This window comes from Grammomys surdaster, unplaced genomic scaffold (assembly GCF_004785775.1).
Source record: "Grammomys surdaster isolate TR1022 unplaced genomic scaffold, NIH_TR_1.0 125956, whole genome shotgun sequence".
NCBI lineage: Eukaryota > Metazoa > Chordata > Mammalia > Rodentia > Muridae > Grammomys > Grammomys surdaster.
This window is the reverse complement of record NW_021620775.1, coordinates 579,708-605,168: the sequence shown is the minus strand read 5'-3', so window position 1 is coordinate 605,168 and position 25,461 is coordinate 579,708. Positions and strand designations below refer to the sequence as shown.

Sequence of the window (25,461 nt, the reverse complement as noted above, 5' to 3'; positions counted from 1 at the left end):
ATGTCTCCTGGCAATGGCTTTCTTACCGTGTGCGCTTTTGTTGCTCCTGTGAGAGGTTGTCCTGTCCTCAGACATAGAAATTACTGAAAGAATAGTAAATGCCAAGAAGTTTATTATACACTTGAGAAAATGCATAGCTGTCATTTTCCTGGCCCAAATTAGGCCTGTTCAACTGTCCAGTGTTCAGGACAACACCTCTCCACCCTCTAGAGCTCTGCAGTGTCACATGAAGGGGACTGTATGTGGGTAGCTGGGTTTCAATGGTGACATAAACCTGCTGCTTTCTTTGTACTTCTAAAATGGAGAAACTTTGAGGATCCATAAGCCGGAGGTGTGCTGGGGCAGAGTGCACTTGGTTCCTTTCCCTGTGGGATCTGAAACCTAGAGTCACTGAGCTCTGTGTGTAGACCTGACCGTGGAGCTGATGGAGCCTGGACACCCTGCAGGGTCGTTCCAAGGCCTCTGCAGCCCACAACGCAGTTAGCTTCTCATACTGGACATGTTTCCCTTCTTCACTCCCGTGCGCTTGTGCTTGATAACCAGAGTGCCATCCACTGCCCATCCCCTGTGGAGACTCTTTCTTAGAATATCTTTTTGGTCAGATGCTGTGAGTTGTCTGCTATAACTCAGCCTGTAATACAGAACTGTAAGACATCTGGGCTTCATGTCTGCAGTTTCCTAACCACATTTCTAACAGGTTCTCCAGACTTGTTGGTGCTAGAACCAATAAGGCCTAGACAGTAGAGAAGAAAACACTGAAACTGTCAAATTAACATTTCATTCATCAATACTAGTCAACTGCCTCGTTGATTCCCTTGTGGGTTACACATCAGTTGATCTGGTTCTTCCTTTGAGAATGGTTACCTAAGAGCTGACAAAACACAATGCTGAGCAGAGTTGGTGGTCAGGTAGCTTGATACCACTGAAAACTTTATGGAGCCGGTATCAATATGGTAGAGTTTACACTGGTTTTCCTAGTGTCTATAAGCCAATAGTAGTGGTCAGCAGAGGATGAGGGAGAACTAGAGGAGGATGAGGGCTGGAGCCACGTCCCTGGAGCAAGTGGCTAGCTCTGGCTCAACTGACACCCTACCTGGATGCACAGGGAGATTCCCAACATCCACCTCTCACCTCCACAGCCACAAGTACTTCCACACATTCAGACACACTCATGCTCACAACAAACATGCATACACCTTTAGGAAGTCACAAATACAACTGTGAGACAACTGTTCTCTTTTCCTATTTCCTGTCTTGGTATCTGAGGAGAGGAGTGATCCAAGATACAAAATCTATGAGTCTCAAGTCCCAAGAAAATGATACTGTGTTTGCATGTAACTCATTCACAGCTGCCCAAGCACTCAGGTCGCCTGAGTTACTCAGAACCCCCAGCTCTGATAGATCCCTGTTTTGGTACCCCACAGGGATCCAAGAGCTAATTCCCAAAGATGCCAAAAGATGGCTGTGGTCAAAGTAACAAACAAACAACAAGCCATCCCACTAGGAAAACCAATCCCGAGAGACCGATCTGTTTTGTTGTTTTGTTTTTTCAGAAATGTGTTTTTGTAAACTCTTTGGAGCTCAAAAACTCCAAAGGTTATAGCTTGTTTCCCATATATATTAGTTGTCTGGTTTCTTTGGGTAGTAACCCTGTGGATTTTAAGTATTCCACTACATGATTCATAGCAATAGGACTTAGCTGCCATGCATTTAAGGACCCTTTCATCAGCTGGCCCCATTGTCTAACAGTACAGTTTGCAGACGGCATTCAGTCCTCAGCCATCTCCTCTGTTTCTGTTTTAAGTCCTTCAGTTTGGCTCTGGACTAACCCTTAGGAATCTTAATATTTATCCAGCACAGATATTTGCACATATACTTACCTCTGCCTCAAACAGTGAGTGGTTAGCAATGTTTTATTTGAACAGTTTGTACTGTAAGTGAATTTCAGAAAAGAACTATATGGAATATGAACAAAAACTCATCAATCTATTACTTTGTACAATTAATGTACACTCCTTCCTTGATGTAAATACATAGAAGTCAGTACACGGAACAATTGGCATGTGAACGTTGCTAATGAGTCCACGGAACTTTCTCTAGGGAAGCTGAGTGATCTAATCTCTGAGACACTCTCTTTGGGCTGTCTAAAATTAGATTTGCTTGCCTCCCAGATGGAGCAGCTACAGCAGTGTGCCTGAACGCTCCATATGTCCCACAGTGGGAGTCTCTACAAAAAGATTTTCTAAATCTTGTGAGTCGTTTAATTAAAAATACCTACTTCCCTAGTGGTATTTAAGACTGGAAGAGACAGTTTTCTGAGGAGAGCTCCATTTCTCTGAACATTCATGCTTGCTTTGGGTCAGCTTTGCCTGACACTAATTCAGCTTTTCTTTCCCCATAGCCCTATCCATAGATGCTCTTCCAGCCTCCTCAACTGCTGACATGTTCCAGCTTCTCAGTCACCAAATACTACTAATTCTTCCCCAATACCCCACTTTTCTTACTGGCATCACTCTGATCCAGGCCCATCACCATCTTGGCTCCCAGGCAATGATTACAAGAGTCCTTTAAATCCCAAGGGTTCACAGGTTGTCCCTGATTGATCTAACTACCACCAGATGACTTCTCTTAAGAAAAGGCAAGGGGGGTGGGGAGGACCAGAGCATATCTGCGGCTTGGACGGTGCTTTGCAGGTGGATGGACCTTCTCTCCAGCCCAGCTTGTCACTCTAATATGTCCTTTGATATTTTAGCACAGTGGTAGTAGGGACCAAGAGGGCACAGCACTCTGACGTTCTATGCTCAGCCTAGACCAGCAAACTGTGGCAGATTGAATGGTTGAAGGTCTAGCCACATCTACGGAGGATTTCTTTCTGTAAAACAGGACTGAGACCTATTGTGGTGATAACAGAGCCATTCACCCATTACTTTCCAGCTCCACAAATTCAGGCTCCCAGAACCACAGGGACCCGCTTCTGTGGGATTGCTTAGCCAAAAACTAGGCTACTTTGAGCCATGAGTGGAAGTGTGAGGGATGGGCTCCAAGGGGGGGGGGGGTCCCTGCAGGTGTCATCCAGGAAAGAGAACTCTGTGAAGAGGTAAGTGCAAAACTCAGTGCAAATCGACTTTGTCAACCTGGATCAGACTTCGGGAAGTCTAATGCCAGACGGCTCATTGTCAGCACATTTAAAACACGGTACAATGTGGGAAAAGGTTTCCAGGCAACAATAAATCCAATCTTTCTAATCCCATGTGTTCAAAGTAGCTTAATTTGTGACCACATTGAAACTCTTCTACAGAGTACATGTGACCATAAGGGTGGCTTCTATAGCTAAAGGGCCTAGAGGCTCTGACTGAAGCCTAAAGATCAGCAAGCCATGAAGTACATGTGACATCTCCCCTAAGAATAGGTAAGAGTCTAGGATATCCAGAAGAAAACTCTGGGATGATCATTCTGGGGAATTTGAGTCTTCCATAGACAGCAGAAATGTCACCAGGTCATTAACAAAATCCACTCTCAGCTTTCTGGATAGAATGCAGGTATTTGGTTTTTATCTCCCCCATTGAGGAGATACCCCTGTGTGATTAACACTCCTGGGTAGTGTTTCTCAGTGAGCACAAGGACCTCTGTGCTCTCAACTGCTGCCAAGTCCGATGCCCTGAGTTCTGTCCCTGGGATCCACACGGTGGAAGGGGAGAACCGAGTCCCACAAGTTGTTCTCTGACCTCCACAAACACACAGACACAGAGAAAAATAAAATTATGAAAAAAAATTAAGGATGTGTTCCCCCCCCAACACACACACACAAGCGGAGGGCCTGGATTGCTGGCCAGGCCTTGGCCCTCACCATGCCACTGTAGCTGCTCAGCAGTGCCCTGGGGAGCAAGCAGCCTCATCCCAGTCCACAGCCGGTCTCATCCGTCTCCTCCTCAGCAGCACCAGGTGTTAATCACAGTTGTTAACATTAGTTATAAAACTTCATCACCCACACGGAGAAGTAGCCTTCCGTAGTAGTGTTAACTGCCAATTTAACACGGCCTAGAGATGCGTCTCTGAGAATGTCTGCAAAGATCCATCCTCGGGTCTCCAGCTCCTGTGTGCATCGAGTGCAAAGGGAGGTGGCAGTGACTTAGGTGACCAGCTTTTCCCAAGCTCAGATTCTGACCTTCCGACTTCTTTTCCTTCCAATTCTGAATGTGTCGCTGTCCAGTAGGATGTGACATTGGGGTCCTCTAGCACAGAAAAGGATGGTCTGGAAGGCAAATTGTTGAGGACAGAGCCAGGGAGTAGCTAGGTCGGGTCGGCAATCCTTGGACCGACCGGCAGGGGGCAGAGGAGGCGTCAGCAGGGGATGCCAGAGAGAAAGCCAAGGCCATGCTGGTCAGTCTAGGTGTTCAGTGCAGGGTGTGTTGAGGGGCGTGGACTCTCCCGGGGCTGAGCTTAAATAGTGAAGGGCCAGAGAGACCAGGGAGCAGGAAGCCAGGACGGACCTGCCAGCACCCCAGCCAACCCAACGTTGCCATGAAGCTCCTGAGCGTGACTTTTTGGCTACTGCTGTCCCTGTACACTGGTGAGTGAATCTGAGGGAGGGTATGGGGCAAAGCAGTGATGCTATGCCTGCAGTCCCTTCGCACCTACCAGGGCTTAGTGCAACTTCCAGAGGGCTTCTTAAAGGAGGCAGCCTTGAGCCAGGCCTCGAAAACTCATGCCAGATGTCAGGGAAGAAGTCCCGGGGGCGGGGGGCCGGGGTGGGGGTGGGGCTGTCTGATATGGAAGGTGGGAGGGAGCTTAAGGTACAGGACGCAGGCAACCTTGATGACAGGGGAGGGAAAAGGGGAGGTGAGGAGGACGAGGAAGAGGAGGACGAGGAAGAGGAGGAGGGAGGAGGGAGGAGGAGGAGGGAGGAGGAGGCTGGGGACAAGGGCTGAGTGCTCTGAGCCCCATAGCGGAGTAAGGAAGGAATGTCCCCGAGGTCCCCAGACTGTGAGGCACCTACAGTTTGACCATTGGTGAAGATGAAAAGCAAGGTGTTAGTAGAAAGGCCATGACCCCCAGATGAAAGTAGAGCCCCAAAGGCAAATTCCAGATGTGTAGGCCTCCAGAGGGTCCTGATTGCAAAGTCACCAACCCCGAGAAACTCCGGAACCCCTTTCTCTGGGCCCCTGCTGGGATGCTCCTTAGGACGCAGACTTGGTCAGGTCAAGGGGAGCAGAAGGAAGCCCATGTGGAGTACCTGTGTGTCCAGCTCTGCATAAGTTGACTTCTAACACTGACAGTGGGGTGTCACCGGCTAAGTCTCCTGATGTCACCAGTTACAGGAGCAGAAACCTGAACTACCTACTTATCCCTCAGTGTCCCTTGCTTTTTGCACCTTCCCCGGGCAGGGGCCTCTAACTCTGCCCCATCGCAGATGACAGAGCACCACAGTTACTCTGTCTGTAATGTAATCCAGTTCTTATTTGGAGGGGCAGGGACACAGCTGGGGTGGGATCCTGGAACAATACCTCTTTGGGGAAGAGATAGGAATTTGTTGTCCACAGCCCCTGTTGAGACCTGGGGCCAGTGCACACTCTTCAGCAGGGACTTTCCACTGCTCTGTGGTGGGCTAGGTTGTGAGCCACCCCTCTGCAAAACTATGAGCGACGGTTAGAGTCCACAGCACAGATTTTCCCTGCCTCTGTCTGGATGCCTCTCCATGGGAGTGCAAGTGCCGTGTGTCAGGGGACTGGCCATACAGGCTGGCGGGGTCGTGGCATGCTGGCTATGAGAGGGAATGCTGTCAACTGTCCTGCCCCGCAGTTCTCTGTGTGACAGAGGTGCAGTGGTGTACCACCTCAGACCCGGAACAGCAGAAATGCAAAGACATGAGCCAGGCCTTCCAGGGAGCCGGCATCCAGCCTTCCCTCCTCTGCGTCCAGGGTACCTCCGCTGACCACTGTGTCCAGCTCATCAAGGTGAGGCCTCTCCCTTCTGACTCTGTCCCTCCCCTGGCCCAGACAAGAGAGCTCTGACTAGGGAGGAATGCACAACAGGCCCATTCACTGGGAAAGAGGCCGGTGTCCCTCTGCCAGGGTTGGGCAATACAATCTCCCAAGTTTCCCTAGCAGGAAGTGCCTGACTTTTTCCTGCCAAGTGGGAGGTGAAGAGGGGCTGTGATCCAGATGGGCACCAGTGAGGAAAGGAGGGAGAAAACCCCTGGTGGGATTTCTCTTGCACAACGGCCCTTCTAGGATGAGGACAGGGATGCTACCCCTCATGGCAGAGAGAGAAAGCCTGTCCTCAATTGCTTTCCTTTTTTTTTTCTTTTTTAATTTTTTTTTTATTTTGTAGTTTCAAGATAGGGTGTTTTGTGTAGCCCTGGCTGTCTTGAAACATCCTCTGTAGACCAGGCTGGCCTTGAACTCAGAGATAGAACCACCTATCTCTGCCCCCTGAGTGCTAGGACTAAAGTCATGTGCCACTACCTCCCAGGCCTAGCTTGGTTTTCTACTGCTGTAATAAACACCATGACCGAAAGCAACTTGGAAGGAAACAGCAGCTAAGGCAGAAACCTAGTGTCAGGAGCTGAGGCAGAGGCCATGGAGGAATGCAGCTTCCTGGCTCGCTCCTCCTGGCTTGCTCAGCTTGCCCTTCTTATACAACCCAGGACCACCTGCCCGGAGATGGCCCCGCCCACACTGGGCTGGCCCTTTCATATCAACCATCCATCAGGAAAATGTTCCACAAGCCAATCTGATGGCAACAGTTTCCTCTTCTCAGATGACTGTAGCTTGTGTCAAGTTAAAGGGAAGTTTAAAAAAAAACAACAACAAACAAGGTGAAGTCATGGCCCATAGTGGTCACTCACTGCTGTGGAGCTTTCCAGAATGAGATTTGTAAGGTCCAGGAGAAGAAACCCCCATTCCAGAGCCCTGAGAAACTGAGATGGGGAGGCAGATCTGGGTGAGAGGAGACCCATTAATTTAGTACTAACCATTCTCAGCAGGACAGGATGACGAAGGTAGTCACCACAGAACAGGTACTGGGTCTCCATTGCAGTCTGTCCCCCAGAAGGCCTCTGAGAACTAATCAGCTAGTGGGGCCAACCCTCTCTGAGGGCAGAAGGCAGCAGCGAATAACAAGTCCTCTCAGCTTCCGCCTGTGTGAACTGTCTAGGAGGGAAACGCTGGTTAGGGACTGAGGCGCGATGCTGAGAACTTCACCATGAAGATACGCTCTCTGCTACAGCTCCATTTCGTGTCTACTGGTTTTTCATGGCACACCTCAGTTACTATCCTGTAAACTTAAAAACTGCCTTCTTTAAGAGCAGATGTGGTAACACAGCATGAGTTCTTGGTCTGATAAAGGAAGCCCTGGGCCCTTAGGTCAGGACCAAGATCAGGCTCCTGGGCCAGATGAAGGCCAGGTAGCCCTCCCATGCTTCTTGAGGGCCTATGGGCTGCCTATAGGTGTCACTGACCCTCATTCTTGATCAGGACCAAAAAGCTGATGCCATCACCCTGGATGGAGGAGCCATTTATGAGGCGGGGAAGGAGTATGGACTGAAGCCAGTGGTGGGTGAAGTATATGACCAAGGTAAGGGGCCGGCCTGCAGTGGGAAGAAGCAAAGATCCCTCACAGAAGTCAGCTGGCCAGTCTGGCCATGTGACCCTGAAGCCCTAGCTGGTCACTAACTCCACAGAACATTTCTGGGGGTCCAGTCAGACAGTCCTTCTGAGAACCCCCTCGTTCTCACTTGGAACCTTTAGGTGGGAGAACCAGGGACTCGGAGTCTGAGTCTGTTCTTCCTGGGTGGCCCGACAACACCCTCCCTCCAACTTCTGTCCACTGGGCCCTTACTAAGGGGCAGTACCCTGCCTGGAGCAGGGCAGGACTAGGTAGAATCCAATGGTCAGGTGCCTGGTGATCAAGGTGCTCAGATACACATACTTCAGTGCCCCGTCAGAAGCAGCTTGTGGAGCTGGGGCTAGGGATGGGAGCGAAGAGAGCTGCAGAACCTAGCAGAAACGCCACAGCGGGGGCAGGCTCCCCGCCCCATCCCATGTCTCATAGATTTACCTTCCATGCTTGACTCCTCTATCTGGACCTGCTCTGTCTGTCTCCCTCAACTTCTCCAATGCCCAGACTCTATGGTCAGCAATGCAATCCTCAAATCCTCTCCTGAGCTCCTGGGCCCCTCCCGCCTTTGCAAAGTCCTCTGAACTGTCACTAAAGCTCTGATTCACCTCCATGAGCCTAAGGCCTGATCCCTCTGCCTTGCTGACCCCAATAGAGCCTCAGCCAAGCCTCTTCACACTCCGGCTGGCTGCTACTTGAATTTGTGACAGTCCCATGACACAGGACATAGTCCAACACAGGGAGCCTTTCCTTGAAGGCCACCAACAGCCCTGGCTCATGGGCCCCTAGCGTAGCTCTTCCTCTGGTTAACTCAGCATGTCACTGAGCATCCACGGTCCCCTGGTCCCCTGTTCCCTGTGCGCTATAACCTGGTCCCTGTGCAGCTGGAAATCCCTGTTTCCACAGCAGGAGTCAGATATTCAGCTCGCATCCCAAACCCCAGTTTTCCACAGGGCAAGAGCTATGAAATTTTAAAAAAAAAAAAAAAAAGCCAGGAGAAAGTGGTGCCAGGAAGCCTACAGAGGAGGACAGAAGGAAGGCTTTTGGGCCAGGGCTCTAACGATGGCCTTGGTGGGTGAGACCTTGATGGCCCCAGTCACTAATGAGAGAGGCACTGTTTAATTTTCTGAAACCCAAGCGTGCTCTGATCATCCCGTGACCACACAGTACGTAAGAGAGGGGGCAGGGAGGAGGAGAGTCCCTGGAGATGAGATATGTGCCTTTTCTGAATGTCCCTTCTCCACAGTGGGCCCCAGGGAGTCCCGTGGGGCTGCAGAGCCAACATAGCGAGAGCTATTCGGGGTCTTGAGTGACTTAGGGTCACATCACAAGCTCCCTGTGTCTCTCCACTTCCATAACCACTGCTCAGCATCTTAGCACAGTTTTTCCTACTGCAGGGAGCCCTTTAGCCTAGCTGTCCTCTCTCCATAACCATGGTGCCCCTCGTTCAAACCTCCAAGTTCTCCTAAGTGCTTCTAGGAACTGAAGGCTCCCCTGACCTCAGCAAATGGAGACCCAGCTATGGCCAGATGGCTTGAGAAAGAAAAACAGGAGCAGTTGAGTGAATTGCTTGTCTCAATGTTCCTGAGGCGGCGGAGGAGGGGCGTTGTGGGGGCGGATCTTGTGGTAAGATGAGGTGATCACACTTTCCAGCTCTCAGTGATAGAAAAGCAAGCACACACGCATGTGCTCATCGGTACATGCACGGACACGCATGCACACACATGCGCACAGACACACTCTTCCACTGAAGACCATCTCCTACAGCCTGCAGCCTCCTGTGTCCTCCCTTGCTGTCCTCACCCCTCGCTTCTCGCCTCCTAGACATTGGGACTTCCTATTATGCCGTGGCTGTGGTCAGGAGGAATTCCAATGTGACCATCAACACCCTGAAGGGCGTCAAGTCCTGCCACACAGGCATTAACCGGACTGCGGGCTGGAACGTGCCTGTGGGCTACCTCGTAGAGAGTGGCCATCTGTCAGTGATGGGCTGCGATGTGCTCAAAGGTGAGAACTTCAGGCCCAGCTTCAAGCCTCTGGACCAGCTCCTTCTCTCTCTCTCTCTCTCTCTCTCTCTCTCTCTCTCTCTCTCTCTCTCCCTTTCTCTTTCTCTCCCTCTCTTCTCTGCTCAGAAGTCACTTTCATCCCATGCCCCTTGGGCACCTGCAAAGCCCCACCTTCTTCAAGAGCCTCCCCCCCCTGCAGCCAGGGAAGCCACGCCCTCCTCTCTGCTGGTTGGGCTCAGGCTTGCTCATTCCCCTGTCCCACGCTACACAGCCAGGCGCAGGACCCAACCACAGTTGTAGGAAGAGGACCAAGAAGAGATCAGCCTGGCGTGGGCTGCTGAGGGAGGTCTCTGTTTAGACATGTGTCCCGATCTCTCCGGGATGAGAAACTACTTTTTCAGGACCTAGACAAGCTGCTGAATTCACCCATAAAAGCCTCCAAGTGGTTGTGGGCCTGTAACTGACAATCTGGGAGGGTCTAAGTCCATAGCCTCTCAAGGCGGCCAATTACTAGTCATGAGGGCAAACATTTGTGAAAAGGTTTTTCTGGAGCCTTACTAATGAAAAGAGGAAGGGAAAAAAAAAAAAGCAAACTCCACGAAAATCTCAGGTCAGACGGCTTGACCGCCCAGGCCTCTTCTCCAATCCCTCCCACTCTTGGTGAGACTTCTGGCTGCTGATCTGAAGATGAACTCTACAGTGAAGACAGGATCCATTTTGCAGTCAGTTGTCCTGTGACGACAATTAGAGAAAACTTTTTATTTCCCAGTAACAGCAACAGCCTCACCCAGGTCCCAGTCTGGGAATACTGGGGTGATCCAGTCCCCATGTTTCTTCACTTGACTCTGAAAGGTGGAGACTGGGCTGATGCCTCTCTTGACTCTCCAGGGCAGGGTCAGTGACCTCTCTTTGCCCCTTCCCACAGCCGTTGGTGATTATTTTGGGGGCAGCTGCGTTCCTGGAACAGGAGAAACCAGCCATTCCGAGTCACTCTGTCGCCTCTGCCGTGGTGACTCTTCTGGGCACAACGTCTGTGACAAGAGTCCCCTAGAGAGATACTATGACTACAGTGGAGCCTTCCGGTGAGGGGGGGCTGGGGCAGGGTGCAGTGAGAGAAGCTAAGGGGTGCAGGGAAGTGACTGTGGGCTGCAGGGCATCAAAGAACCCTTTATGCAGAGCTGGGCTAGTTTATAAACACGAAACCGGAAGGTGCCAGGCTGAATTTGCTCACAAAGTCAACAAGTTTGGTGTATTTAGAAAAGGGAGGGCTCTGACCAAAGAGAATGGAAAAAGCCATCTCAAGCCGCTCCTGCGTCCCTATTCTGATGTCTGACCATCAAGGAGGACGGTGAGGTGTGGCAGGACACCGGAGTTGGCCTTTCTCTATGCTGATCCTGCCTGGCACTTTAGCCTTCCTTGACTCAGAGTATAAAGGGCTCGTGTCTAACCCCATGCCTCACAGGAGGGTCTCAGTCCCTGTAGCAACCAGTCCTCAGTGTCCACACCCAGGGTGAGAGGCTTATTGGTGGCCAGGGGCCACAGTTTTAACCACAGAAGGAGGACACAGTCCTTATGTCCCTCGCTATCTGCCCTGTCTACTTTATGCCCTCAGAGGCCTCCATTCTGATACCTCCCCCCATACCAGTCCAGTCTGCTCATTTTCTGGCTGTGGGAACCCAAGAAGTCCCATTGTCCAGTAGTTTCCATCCTGCCTTCCATATTAAGAGAATATTTGAATGTCACCATCCTTTCCATGTAGAATAGTTGGGTATGGCATGAATCAGAGAAGAATCCTCTTCAAAACACCTTGGGTGTCTGAGGTTTGGATTATAGGCCAAGGGAGGCAGCACAGGACCTGACCCCTAATCCTCAGAGGAGCCCTGCCCCATCTGCCTACCTGGCCCACGTGACACAGGATGGCTAGGATGAGTCTACAACTTGGCAAAGCCACACAGCCAGCCATCTTGGAGCAGGCCCCCCAGAACTGCAGAACTGTAAAATATACCCCTAGGGTCACCCCCTGCAGCTCTGGCCAAACCCCCAGGGTAGAAGTGGGACTGAGCAACTGTAGGGTCATGTCCCACCCAGGCTCACTGCTTTTCCTACACAGGTGCCTGGCGGAAGGAGCTGGTGACGTGGCCTTCGTGAAGCACAGCACTGTGCTGGAGAATACTGATGGTGAGGAGTGTCAGGCTCAGCTGTCCAGGTTGACCCCAGATGGCTTGCAGCACTATGGTACAGCGCTGCTCTGAGTCTCCTTGGGAAACTCTGGACAAGTCCCACAGTCTACATACCAGGCTAAGGGTCTTACCATTGGCATTCCTGCTTGGTGCAGCAAGGGTCGGGGCAAGCAAGGCTCTGTTCTTCTAACTGAGGCTCTGGGCTCAGTCCCAGTTCACTTAAGTCTGCAAGCCCCACACTCTGTAGGCTGCCCTGTCCCCTCCTGGCATTTCCCCCGTGACCTGGCCTTTCCCTGAACAGTCGTGCTTTAGATGGGTTGTTTGTTTGTTTTGTTTTGTTTTGTTTTGTTTTGTTTTTAATTTTGTAGTAGCTGACCTTTAGAACTTTCAGGCAGACACAGTGCCTCATGCCAATAATCTCAGCACTTGGGTGGCCGAGGCAGGAGGATTACAAGCAAGTGCCAGGATTACATGCACAGCTGGAACATCCCTCAATGTTGCCTGAAGAGCAGTATGGGATTTTTTTTCTCCCTAAATTGAAATAGAGATTATATGCAGCAAGATTTAGTTTTCTCTCCACCAACTTGCAGCCACGTCCGACCTATGCCTGGTTAGGATGTGTGAACCTTCCCCTTTTTGTTTAGGGTTGCATTCCTTGTTTTTAATTGTTGTCTGGGTTTGGGGAGTCATTTTGTTTATTTCTAAAATGGGAGTCCTAACGCACAAAGAATTGTCAGCAGGACAGGACAGCCCTACAAAAATGAACTATCCCAAATGTAGACTCAGAGATTAGTTAGACAGAAAAGTAAAAAGTGTAGTCTAGGCTATAAACCCTCCAGCGCTGGCCTGCCAAGCACTAGGGCTATAGACACATACGCATGGCTGGCTGCCTCCACAGCCTTCTCTTCCTTCTCCTCATGTTTTAAATAATTGGCCAAAGACATACCATGTTTAATTATATAAACATTGTCCAACACTCAGCACTTCTGCTTTTAAAAAAGAGAAAGAAAGAAGCCAAGCCAGGCAATGCTGATGCAGACCTTCAATCCCACCACTCAGGAATTCAAGTCCAGCCTGGTCTACATAGCAAGTTCCAGAACAACCAGGACTACATAGTGAGACCATGCGAAAAATTAAAGAAAGAATATATACAGTTAGGGACTGTAGAGATCACTGCTCTTCCAGAGAACCTGGGTTCAACTCCCAGCACCCACATGGTGCCCCATGTCCATCTGTAACTCTGGTTCCAGGGATCTGATGCCCTTTTCTGGCTTCCGTGGGTACCGGGCACACACACGCAGCACACAGACAGACATGAATGCTGAACACCCATACACGTGATAGATAGAGGATGTATATTCTACCTTGTTTTTTAATCAACATTATAGCATGAATGAATTAGAAGAATGACCATAAAGAAGAATAAACCAAAATAGTAATGTTTGGAGCTTTAGGCAAAGCTTAGGAAATTATCCTTCTCTCTTGGGGCCAGAGCTCTGAGGAGAGTCTGTCAGAGGTGATTCACTGTGCCTCCTGCACCCTGCCCCTGTACCCTGAACCCTCTCCCCTGCCCCTGCCCTGCACCTTGACCCTACACCATGTCCCTTCCTCCCTGCCCCTGCACCCTCCCTACTTTGCTACACTGCGCTCTCTCATCCTAAGCAGCTCTGGTTTCTTACTCTTACCATCTGTAAGGAGCCATATTTGTGTATTACGGCACACTCCCTCAAACCCATCATAACATAAACTGGAGAAAAGTGGAAAGTATACAGAAAAGGCGGTGTGTACAGTTGAAGAGCTCTTGTCATGAGTGCTAGGTCCCCACCACCAAAACACCCAGCCTCCTCCAGACCCCTCTCCCATCCCCCTCTGCCCTCCCACCCTCTATGAATGCAGGAGCTGACTCCCCAGTTCCTACCTTCCAGGGAAAACCCTGCCTTCCTGGGGCAAGGCCCTGATGTCACAGGACTTCCAGCTACTATGCAGGGATGGCAGCCGGGCCGACATCACCGAGTGGAGACGATGCCACCTGGCCAAGGTGCCTGCTCATGCTGTGGTGGTCAGGGACAACATGGATGGAGGCCTCATATTTCAACTGCTCAACGAAGGTCAGGTGAGGTGGATGCTGTGCTCCTAGACAGCACTGGGCCCTTAGGGAGAGGGGCTCAGGACTAAGGTCCTGGAGGACTGGACATGGAGCAGCGAAGGTCAGTGTGAGAGGCCAGTATTTGCAAGCTAGCACTGGCACCCCTCAGTCTCAGCACCCCTCCATAAAAGCCTTCCTACAATGTGCCCCTGAAAATCAAAACCACAGTTATGGGCAAATAAGATAGCATTTGCGCCTTTGGCTAACTGTGGCGAACAATGTTTCGTAGAGATGCTGCAATGTCAGTCACCACCCAGTCATTACTTCTGCTCATGACCATCTAAACCTGGACCACAAGTCCTGTGATCAAATGGTGGGGGGCTGATGAGGTAGAGGTGGAGGGAGCCGGGCATCGGGGAAGGCTCTGTGGACAAATGGCGGAGCGGGCACTTGGCCTGAGGTTGCAGTCTCGGGAGGAAAGCATGTGGCCGCAGCAGCCTCGCCACCCCGATTTTTACCCTTGAAATGCAGCTTCTGTTCAGCCATGAAGATAGCAGCTTCCAGATGTTCAGCTCCAAAGCCTACGGCCAGAAGAACTTGCTATTCAAAGACTCCACCTTGGAGCTTGTACCCATTGCCACGCAGAACTATGAGGCCTGGCTGGGCCAGGAATACCTACATGCCATGAAGGGTCTGCTCTGTGATCCCAACCGTGAGTCCTCCTGTGCCTGCCTTTGCAGGCTGCATCCCCGCCTAGACATAAGGTGGTGGGACTCTCTGCCAGGCTTGCTAGGGCAGGACACCTCTCCAGGCAGTCTGGCGTGTGCCCTGTGGCCTCTGTAGAACCTGTCACTTTGCTGCTACTTGGAGGTTTGGAGAGGAAGCAATCCTATAGCGAGACCTGTGGAACCCTGCAAGACTCTCCAGGGTCCTCAGAGTCTGTTTTAGACCTATCGTGTGCTGTCAACTCTGGTTCCACAGCTTCCCACTCCTCCCCTCTTCACCTTATGGGCTTAGAAGTTGTCTCATCCCTGGATTATTGCAGTAGCTTTAAGTGGGCTTCCTGCCTCCAGCCCTCATCCCTACATATCCCCTACCTATAGCCAGGGAACTAGAATGGTAGACTGAGTTCAATACACAGCAGCCAGTCTGCCTCGAGCATCTCAGCTTTCCATATGAGGAAGTGAGTAAATAACACATCCTGGTCATGTGGCAAAGACAACCCAGAATTTCCCTGAGCCCTGATTTGAAAGGCTTCCTGTTGATCTACTAGCCCCCATGTGTACCGTACACAGGGTTGCCCCACTACCTGCGCTGGTGTGTGCTGTCGGCGCCCGAGATCCAGAAGTGTGGAGATATGGCTGTGGCCTTCAGCCGCCAGAGTCTCAAGCCTGAGATCCAGTGTGTGTCAGCCGAGTCCCCTGAGCACTGCATGGAGCAGATCCAGGTGCACTGCAGTGGGCAGGGAGGGGCAGCTGTACCTGGATAACCCCACCTCTCACGCCTATGTGGTAAGGGCAGAGGAAGGCAGGAGGAGAGACCACAGTTGGCTGAGAACAGACCTTCGGTCCGAGAAAGTCCCTTCTCCCCTCCGAACCTGTCTCCCCCATACATGGTGAGAGAGGGAGACCATTTGCTAGATGTTTCTCTTGGCAACCCACACTTAGAAATAGATTTCATTGTGTTTGAAGATCTATTGCACAAAATAGGAATTTAACAGGAGTATAAGAAAACTGCATCCTACATAGGAAGGGACAGAAAGAGTGCTCTGTAGTTCTTTTCCCTAATTACTTGCTATGACCGGTTCAGGTGTCTTGGTACCCACCGATCCACGAGTAAAACTCTATCCCTTGCTCGATCTCATTCAGGTCTGTCCTCCTGGCTTTCTTGTCTGGACACTAAGGCAAAGGGAGTCTGGGAGGAGAGGGTGTCTATTCCCCAGTGCCTGGCAGACTAGCCTGTCTCTGGGTTGTTCTTTCTGAATGCTGCCTTGCAGCAGAAAGACAAGAAAGGCAGGAGCAGCTGCCTCTCGGCTGGAGATGCATCCACACAGCCTCCACAGGATTGACAGGAGCCAGGGAAGGAGGCACCCAGGCCTGTGGAGAAAGGAGCAGTCTTCCCAGGCACCCTCGAAACCCAGCAAGAGGCCCAGTGAGCCTCAGTTCTGGCTCCCAGGCTCTGCAGATGGTGTCCAGTATGGTATCCATTTCCCTTTCCTGAATTCCACAGTGACTGGGACCAGGACTGTGGGTTCAGGCTTTATGTCCCCCTTGGTTATCACAGAAGGTGTCAGAAACTCTGAGGAAGGAGAAAGCCTTAGAGACTCAGCCATTGGGACAAGCTACCACCTGCTGCTGCCCACACCTGCAGCTACTAGTGAGGAAGTAGTGCCCTCTGGGTGCCTGGGCCCCTCTTCCCGAGTCTGGCCCCTTTCTTGTGGTTTGTCATATACTTGTGGCTTTATTATGGCATAACCCCTAGGCTAGTCAAAGGTTTTAGAATGAGCAAGCGGGGCAGGGTGTAGGTGACCTGGAGGGAGAGGTCCAGTGTGTTTGTTCTGAGAGAAGAGCTGCCTGCTGCCTTCTCACACTGCCTGGTCCTAACACTCAGGGAGAATCCTGAGGCCCCAGGGTTGTCATCTTTTAATCTCTGGGCCAGTCTGCCATGTCTTTTGTCCATGAGGTGTGCTACCCGCTGGGATGAGTGCTGACAGACCTCAGGCCTCTGGGAGATAGCAGTCCCTGGGGACCAAGCAGTAGGGCAGTGCTGTGCAGGGGAGGGATATGGGGATGTGGGAGCGTCTCAGCAGCTGCTCCGAAAAGCTGGGAAGCTGCAGGAGCCGGGTGTCCTCCCCAGTGCCCCCCCCTTGTCTGTTCTGCCATTAGCCTTTCAGCAACTTCTGGCCTGGCATCTTGACAAATGCAGAAAGGAACTGGGTAGGGACAGAATGGAGCTTTCCCAGCTGGAGTGACTTCCCCTCTTTTTCCCCAAGAGGGGAAGAGCCCCCCCCCCCCGCCATCTCCAGGAATTCCTGCCATCCAGAAGCATAGTGAGCCTCCCTCTGTTCCCTGCAGGCTGGGCACATCGATGCTGTGACACTGAGGGGAGAGGACATTTACAGGGCAGGAAAGGTGTACAGCCTGGTTCCGGCGGTCGGGGAGCTGTATGCTGGTGCGTATACCTGTCTCCGCCTGATGGCTGATTCTTTTGTAACTCTGAAACTAAGAACTTCCACCTTTCCCTCAGTGCTTTATCTTTCTGTCAAGAAACAAGCCCCCCTACCCCAGGCTCAGTTACCCATCCGTAAAACGCGTACCTCTAAACATCTACAGACTTTCTGGACAAGGTCAAGGAATTATTCTAGTCTTTGCAGAGCCTGGTCATAGTTTTCTGACTTTCAAATTCCTCATTAACAACTACAAAAGCCATTCTTACCAGCCAACCCAGGCCATACACAGAGACCACCCCACAGTTTGCAGAGGTGACTTTGTCCTCTCCCTGACATGGTGGTGGAGCCGTTTACTTGTTAACTCATTCACACCTTCTCCGTGGTTTGGGCTTGTCTTTGTCCTCTTAAGAATACACCTTAGGACATTTAGTCCCTTCCACTTGGCTGTGAGAAATCTCTGGGCTTTGAAACTGTGTCTGCAGGTCTCAGCCGGGCCTGCTTTCCTACCTTAGAGAAAAAATACCAGCTGGATGTGAGAAAGACCATGGGTGAGGGCCCCTGGGGTGTCTCAGCCAGGTGACGTAGAGACACCAGCTGCCCCCTAAAGGCCCTGGGACATCAGCCTGGACTTGTGCAGCCCCAAGATGACACAGCACAGCTCTCAAATAGGAGGGGACAGTTGAGGCGTGAACCCCAGCTCTGACAAGGGATCCCCTCTCAAGATGTCCATCTCCCTGCAGAAGAGGACAGGAGCAATTCCTACTTTGTGGTGGCCGTGGCAAGGCGGGACAGTGCCTACTCCTTTACACTGGACGAGCTTCGCAGCAAGCGTTCCTGCCACCCTGGCTTGGGCAGCCCTGCGGGCTGGGAAGTGCCCATAGGTTCCCTCATCCAGAGGGGCTTCATCCGGCCCAAGGACTGTGATGTCCTCACAGGTATCTCCCTCTGAGGGATGCAGGCCCCGAAGCTCTTTGAGACCTGATGGGGTCTCTAACAGGTCACCTGTTCTTGACATGGTCCTAGGAGATGTACCCCCACAGCTTCATGATATGTCTAGGTGTTCCAGTCCCTCAATCCAACTAGAATTTACACTGAACAACGGGGGGGGGACACGGGAACAAGAATGGGTCTGGTTGTCCCCATGCCTAGCAGCCCCTAGGCATCTGGAGACCTCACTGGAGAGTGGCAGGGTGTGCACTTTTGTGCCCAAATATCTAAGTGCTAGGATGGGGACAGAATAAGAAATATTTGCAAGTTGCCCACCACACATCTCTCCTTATTTTCACAGTTCAAAGCCAATGAGGCCCTTGAGTTGACTGGCCACACAACTCTTCTGGCTGATAACTGAGAGAAAATAAACATAGTTTTCTTACCTATGGAAGGCACATGGAAGGCACTAGAATTGACAATTCTCTTTCCTGACAGTAGTCAGTTACTCTAATTAGACTAGATCATGACCTCCCCATCCCCGAGGAAGTTCAGGCCAAGGCCTGTGGGAGGATCGGGGTGGGGCTGCAGCCTGCCCATCTCCTTCCTCCCCGGCCATCATTCTGCTGGCCCCTCATCCCATCCTCTCCATTCTGCCCCAGCGGTGAGCGAGTTCTTCAACGCCAGCTGTGTACCTGTAAACAACCCTAAGAACTACCCTTCCTCACTGTGCGCGCTCTGCGTGGGGGACGAGAAGGGCCGCAACAAGTGTGTGGGCAGCAGCCAGGAGAGATACTATGGCTACAGCGGGGCCTTCAGGTACTCCTGGCAGCTGTGGCTCAGGGGTGGTCTTCTGGCCTGGCCCTGCAGCAGGACTGTCTCTCTGATGGCTAGCCTGCCCTCCTGTGTGACAGGTGCCTCGTGGAGAATGCAGGGGACGTGGCCTTTGTCAAGCACACGACTGTCTTTGAGAACACAAATGGTATGTAAGGGGATTCAGGCTAAAACTAAAAACAAGCATGGGGGTGAGGGGCTGTTTCTGGTCTCCAGAACAATCCAGGCCTCCAGAACAAGCCAGGCCTCCAGAACAAGCCAGGTCTTCAGAACAATCCAGACATGGGGTGTTGCTGGGTTTAGAGACTGAGCAGCAGTCAGGAGAAACTGAGTCTGGAACTCTCTAACCCCATGAGCCTAAGGGCCCCAGGAGCCACAGTGTAAGAACAGATTTTTGGGGACAGAATTCAAGTTCATATCCCACCGCAGTGTGATACCCACATCTCAGCTGCTCTGCAGGTATGTATGGGCCGCTGAGACCTGTGGACCCTCCTCTGATCACTGGTCAGAAGCAGATCCGTGCCCTGTGCAGGGAAGCCCACTCAAGTCTCACCAAGGCAGGGCCCAGCCAGGTTCATCACACAAACAGTTGTGTTTCCTGCAATCATCTTCCCAAGCCCAGACACTCAGGTCCCCAAAAGCCACCTCTGAGAGCTCGTCTGTGCACAGAACCTCTCAGCTTCCACCCCGCACCCACTCAAGTGGAGAAGCCACGTCTGGGTTAAAGCTGGAGTCTGTGCCCACAGCACCTTAGTGTTTGTGCTTCTGCCTACCCTGCTGTGCCCTGGCTCTGAAGTTCCAAAACCCCACACTCAGTCATCTTTGCCCTTTCCTAATGTTGTCTTTCCAGAAACACCACAAAGGGCACAGCTGTGGCCCAGAGCAGGAAGGAATTAGACACTGAGGAAAAACATCAGTAGTTAAAATTCAGATCCAACACGCAGTGCTCAGAGGTCACTGAGGTCACAGGACAAGGTCCCAACAGAGCTAGAGACAGCCCTCCCTGTCGCCATAGGCTGGCCTCCCTGCCCAGAACCATAAGGCCCACCCTCCAGGGAAGGGAGCTAGCCTAGTCTCCCTAAGCCGGGTAGTGTGTTGGAGATCTGGCTGCCATGACACTCATGCCTCCCGGGGTCCTTTAGTGTCTTTGGCTCCTTGTGGAACCCACCTGGCATTCGTTCTGGCAAGGGAGGCAGGTAGATGCTAAGTGAGCGCCTGAAGACAAAGATGATGACTCCCCAGGGTAGCTCTGAGAACTGTCACCTGCTTCAGCATCACACGTGCTGCTTAAAAATGCAGACTCCCGGCTCTGCCAAAGAGCTTCCTCACAGGCCGTGGCCCTTGGGACTGTGTCTTACATGCATGGCTGATGTCATACCCGCTACAGTTTGAGAACTTAGCTTTCAGAGTCACCCCATGCTCAGGTTCAAGAGCATAACCCACAGATAGGAATTCTTGCTCAGGAGGGAAAACCATAAAGATATCAAGATCTGGCATTGTAGCATAGTCTGGACAGCAATCCTGGCACTCTGCAGGCCGAGGCTGGGGGATCATTGTTTGAGGCTAGCTTGGGTTATACTGCAAGGCCCTGTCTCAAAAACCATTTTCTTAAGAGCCCTCCCTGGTTTTGTAACTGTAAAGGGTTGTTAAGTGGAGGTGACAGTCCCCCACACACACACCCTGTGTTATAGGCAGGGGCTGTAACCATGCCTGTCATGTTAAGCACTCAGTATCACGTTCAGCCAGTTGGGTTCTGTCCCTCCTGTAACAGCCAAGAGCACAGCTTGGGATGCTGTCCAGACATTACCACCTCTTCCCAGTGAAGAGTCTCACGGATTTCTCTCCCTCTTCTTCCCACCCCACGCTGTCCCTCAGGTCACAATCCTGAGCCCTGGGCTTCTCACCTCAGGTGGCAAGACTATGAACTACTGTGCCCCAACGGGGCACGGGCTGAGGTCGACCAGTTCCAAGCTTGCAACCTAGCACAAATGCCATCCCACGCTGTCATGGTTCGTCCAGACACCAACATCTTTACTGTGTATGGACTCCTGGACAAGGCCCAGGTGAGCCAAACTAGAGTAGCCTCGGAGAGGGGGTGGGTCCAAGCCCCAGGGTAGGTTCTGCCTACCTGGAGCAGAATTCACAGGAAACTGAGGAGGCTAAGGGGGTGTTGTATGGTATTCATTCTGTCAGGACCTTCTCCCAGTGACCATCCCTCTGTCTCCTACATCATTAACTTTCCTTCTTGACTGGACCATTCATTTTCAACAACATACAGACAGCTGCTTCACCAGCCACAAGCAGCAAACTAACCCTCCTGGCCTCATATCTCTGAGAGTTACAACCCCGCTCCTTGCCACCGCTATTATTGTGTGGTCCAGGAGCTCAAACCCAGAGCCCCCTCCCTGGAGATTGCTCCTCCACTCCCTTGGAAGGCAAAACTCCTTAGGCTATCTCCATGCTAAGCCCATCGGTTCCTCCCCTGGTCTCTCCTGGGGAAAGCACCACTCCAGACAGTCCTTACTACATCCCTGAAACTGCTCTTGTCATGGGCACCTTGACACACATTGCTGAATCCAAGGGCCGCTCTCTAGGGCCTCCCTGTACCTGATCTCACACCACAGCAGTGTCGGCCACAACTCCCTTCTCCTGAGCCTCAGACACCTTCTCCTTTGGCTCCCAGATCCCCACATCACTGGCTCTCTCCCAACTCCACTGACTAGGCTGAATTGAACCTCCTTGGACCCACCAGAACTGTAGACTAGCAGAGCAGCCGGACTGTTCCTAAACTCAAGTCATATGGGCTCTGCTCATTCTCCCGACACAGTCAGTCTGTTTCAGGAACACCAACCCCTAGCCCCCAACTGGTCCCTCAAGCTCTCTGAAGTTAAGTGGGAAAGGATACTGTGTGGATGTATATTTTTCTGAAAGAGTTGGTGAGTTCAGGAGCATCTACGTGTCCCCTCCATGACTGAAGGCCATGGCTACTTTGTCCTTTCCCCTTGGTTACTGCTCAACAGTGGGCACACATTATGCATGTTTTCTAGACGACCTTTGTTCACATTGTTATCTATATCCCACGCTGTCCTTCAACTCTCAATCCTTCTGCCTCAGCTTCCTGAGACCTGGGACTATAGGAATAGGCCACCATGCCTGACTTGGTGGCATTATGTTTGGTGTGGTAGTATTATGTTATGGAGATATTCTGGTAGTATGTCACATCTTCCTCTGGCTGTTTGGGGCTGCCCAAAGCACAGTCAATGCAAGGATTCCCATCAGGGAAGGAAGTGGCATCACTTCTGTGACACTGAGGGTGTTAGAGACGACACCATCGACTTCCTCACAATTTTCTTACTCCTGGTGACAGAGCAAAAGCCTCTGAGATTGTTTTGGCTCAGTGGAAAGGATGCCCATAAAAAAATGATATGAAAGCTTTGCCCAAAAGCCTGGGAAGTGCTGAGCAGGCCGAGCCACGCGCTTAGTGGTGCGTCTGCGCCGTCTCTCATTTCTGCGTCCTTCTCGCTGTAAGTCTCCCACATCGGTTCTGCATTCAAGAACTGGTCTGGTGAGACATTTCTGGGTGCCCTTGGATGGCGTCTCCATGCAAATCTTTCCCCAGATTCTGTCCATGACAGAGGCTAAGTGGACGGCTTCCACTGAAAGACTTGGAGCCCCGAAATGCTTGCTCTTTGGGGCCCCTATGATGTTCTGTAAGCCCAGACACAGCAGTTTTTGATGCTTTTGATGTTTTCAGGACCTATTTGGAGACGACCACAACAAGAATGGTTTCCAAATGTTTGACTCCTCCAAATACCACAGCCAAGACCTGCTCTTCAAAGACGCTACCGTCCGTGCAGTGCCCATCAGGGAGAAAACCACATACCTGGACTGGCTGGGTCCTGACTACGTGGTTGCTCTGGAGGGGATGTTATCTCAGCAGTGCTCTAGTGCAGGTAGGGGAGCAGGCCTGATGTGTCAGACTTGTGATACCCCCTTCAAAAGGCCCAAGGCACCCCAAAAATCATTTTGGTGAAAGAGTTTGGAATCAAAACTCTGAGGAAGTTGAGGGATATCCTAAGCCTGGATGAAGCTGAGGGAGAGGTCCCTATTTCAAATACTGTCAAAGTGAAGTCTCCCAGGTCCGAATAGGGAGGCTTGCAGAAAACTGAGGCAGAAGCTCTGGCCTGTTACCCAAATTAGACTGGGATCATGAACATAAAAGCTGAAATGATAGTCTTTGGTGGATCTGAGGTAACAACATAAATATGCATGCAGTATAATTTGGAAGGGAATACATATGTAAAGAAACCAGGGGAAGGCAAGAAAGGAGGCTGAAGCTCCCAGAGTACCCAGAAATAGGACTGCCTGTGTGTGAGCACCAAGCCTGCCGCCCACAGGCCTGGTGCTTCCAGCCTTAACTACCTGTCATCCCCGCCCCATCCTCCACCTCCAGGGGTCGCGGTGCACCGAGTCCCTCTGCTGGCCCTGCTCCTGCTGATCCTGGCTACAGGCCTCCTCCCTTGAGCTCTCTGAAGGTAGATGCTTCCGGCCACGCCTTGAGCAGGGAAGGTACAGAGCTCAACCCAAGAAACCAGGAAATCAGCCAACCCTGCAGGAGAGCGCGGGATGTGAGAGGCAAGGTGAGAACTCACACACACAACTCTCTGATGTGCGATTCTAACCCAAAGAGAAATTTCTAGAATCAGGATGATTGTTAAGGCCAAGTCGTCCCACCTGCCGGAGCCCTCAGTACCTGAGGCACTGGCGAGCAGCCCAGTCACTCCTCCCACACTGGCAGCGCCTGCAGCGAACCTGTGCCTCCCACCTGGAACCTCCTGGCTGTCTGGGGGGTTAGGAGGGGGAAAAGAAGAGGCCAGTTGCCATGACAACCGTGGAGCAGCTTCCAGCCTCTGCACCGGCCACCTGGGGAGGTGCCAAAGAAAGAGCACACCACCAACCTAGAGAACCTCTGCCACACACCACCACACCCAGTAGCCCCGGCTCTCGCTGCCCCACCACTCTCTCCTGTGGACACTTGTCCACCAAGGATCAGGCCCACGCCCTCGGAAGAGCTAGGCTATTGAGCACATCAGTCTTTGTCATTGTGTTCTGTGACACCAACCGAAGAGCCCAGCCCACTGGACAGCAGATTTTGCCAGACTGGGATGGGAGGAAGGCCAGAGCTGTATTGTGGGGATGAAGTCCTCCAAAAACCAGGAAGAATGTTACCTGGTGCTGGGGGCCGGGGGGAGGAATTTGATGCAGGGTGGAAACTATTCTGCTTAACAGCTCCTGTCGCAAGCAGGACTTGCCCTGCGCTGCTTGGACCTCACTGCACCATGAAACTGTTGCCTACTATCTACTGTTTGCTCTCCTGGTCTCAGTCTCAACATTAGCTTTCTCTCTGCCTCATATACCCCTTCCCACAATCAACACACACATGCTTGCATATTCCTTATCTCTGTGTGAACATATCTGCTTGTCTGAAGAAACATAAGCTAATCCAAAATAAGACCGTTTCATGAACTGGGCCTTAGGACACACTGGGAGCCAGGGGACTGGGAAGAGTCCTGTTTTCCCTTAACCCTGCATGTGCTGGCCCTTGCGTCTTTCGAGAGGCCCCATGGTTCCTGTGAGTCGTGAGAGCCAAGACTTAGGAAAGAGCCTCTCTCCACCATTTTGCCGTTGTTCTCTCAAGAATCAGAAAAAGTTTTCCAAAGCTACCAGCTCTTACCCCAAATCTTGTTCCTTTAAAAATAATAAATAAAAAGGAGAAGAAACAGGAGGAAGCAGCCCTTGTCAGCACTGGAAGCAGCGTAGGCCTGGAGCTATTTGTGGCTTGGTCTGTGTGGGGGCCTCAGGACGCTGATGACAGGTTCCCAGTAGCTCGCCTCCACCTGTGGGCGACGGGACAGATCCTTTACATCGCTCACCAGTAGAGAAGGTCCTGGCAGTGTCCCAGCCAGAGTCACACAATCCTGAGGAATCTCGGTCACCATGCTGCTGCTCTGGAGAGCAAGCCCCTCCTCCTCTCAGTACACAGTCATCCATTCTTCTCTGAGCTGGGGGACTGTCACAGTGAGAAGTGTACTGTGTGTGGGTGACTATGCTGCCCAAAGTGTGATGTCTGTGCCGTGCGCCTTTCAGGTGTGACTTTCAGGAGTGTGGTGTAAATGACGTCTGATTGCCATGGGCCACTGATGTGTTAGTGTTAAAGAAAGACATTGGTTTCTTTCTAAATAAAGCCAAATATTCCTGCATACGCAGAGGCTTGGGTCATGGTGGAAACTGTCTGCCACCTGACTCAACTTGTTTTATCTGTTGCTCAGAAACCCACCTGCTTCAGGCCCCTGCCCTGCCTCACCCACAATGGCACATTTCATTTAGAGCCCTGGTGGCTAAGAGCAAGAGTCAGGGACCACTCTGCAGTCCAGCCATCTTGGCCTCTGTTCACTTCCCCATCTGGACCGGTTCTCAGGCCCCCGCAATGCCTCAGCTGTCCCCATCTCTGGCTCATGCCAGCTGCTACCACCCCCTCAGCTTTTGAGTGTCCGCTTCTCTGGGGACTGGATGTGTAGGAAGATGAGCTGCCCCTGCCCTGTGTCTCCAGAATAAATCTTCACACCGTTCCTTTGGCAAGCT

The 25,461-nt window shown here is 51.7% G+C and overlaps 1 protein-coding gene across 1 annotated transcript; it reads left to right on the top strand.

The window, feature by feature from the left end:
- The first annotated feature begins 4,465 nt into the window (after positions 1-4,465).
- Meltf (melanotransferrin) lies at positions 4,466-25,458 on the top strand. Its single transcript, XM_028753773.1, has 16 exons — positions 4,466-4,570; positions 5,800-5,954; positions 7,476-7,575; positions 9,442-9,624; positions 10,549-10,705; positions 11,734-11,801; positions 13,729-13,916; positions 14,421-14,601; positions 15,185-15,336; positions 16,964-17,060; positions 17,799-17,993; positions 18,648-18,804; positions 18,900-18,967; positions 20,695-20,882; positions 22,574-22,772; positions 23,273-25,458. Exons 1-16 carry the CDS (start codon positions 4,522-4,524, stop codon positions 23,341-23,343), a joined length of 2,208 nt encoding a protein of 735 aa, XP_028609606.1. The 5' UTR covers positions 4,466-4,521; the 3' UTR covers positions 23,344-25,458.
- Positions 25,459-25,461: the final 3 nt, after the last annotated feature.

Coding starts and splice junctions, on each gene's coding strand:
- Meltf (XM_028753773.1), top strand. CDS start 4,522: ATGAAGCTCCTGAGCGTGACTTTTTGGCTACTGCTGTCCCTGTACACT. Junction 17,061..17,798: donor GGTCGGGGAGCTGTATGCTG/GTGCGTATACCT, acceptor ATCTCCCTGCAG/AAGAGGACAGGAGCAATTCC. Junction 17,994..18,647: donor GGACTGTGATGTCCTCACAG/GTATCTCCCTCT, acceptor ATTCTGCCCCAG/CGGTGAGCGAGTTCTTCAAC.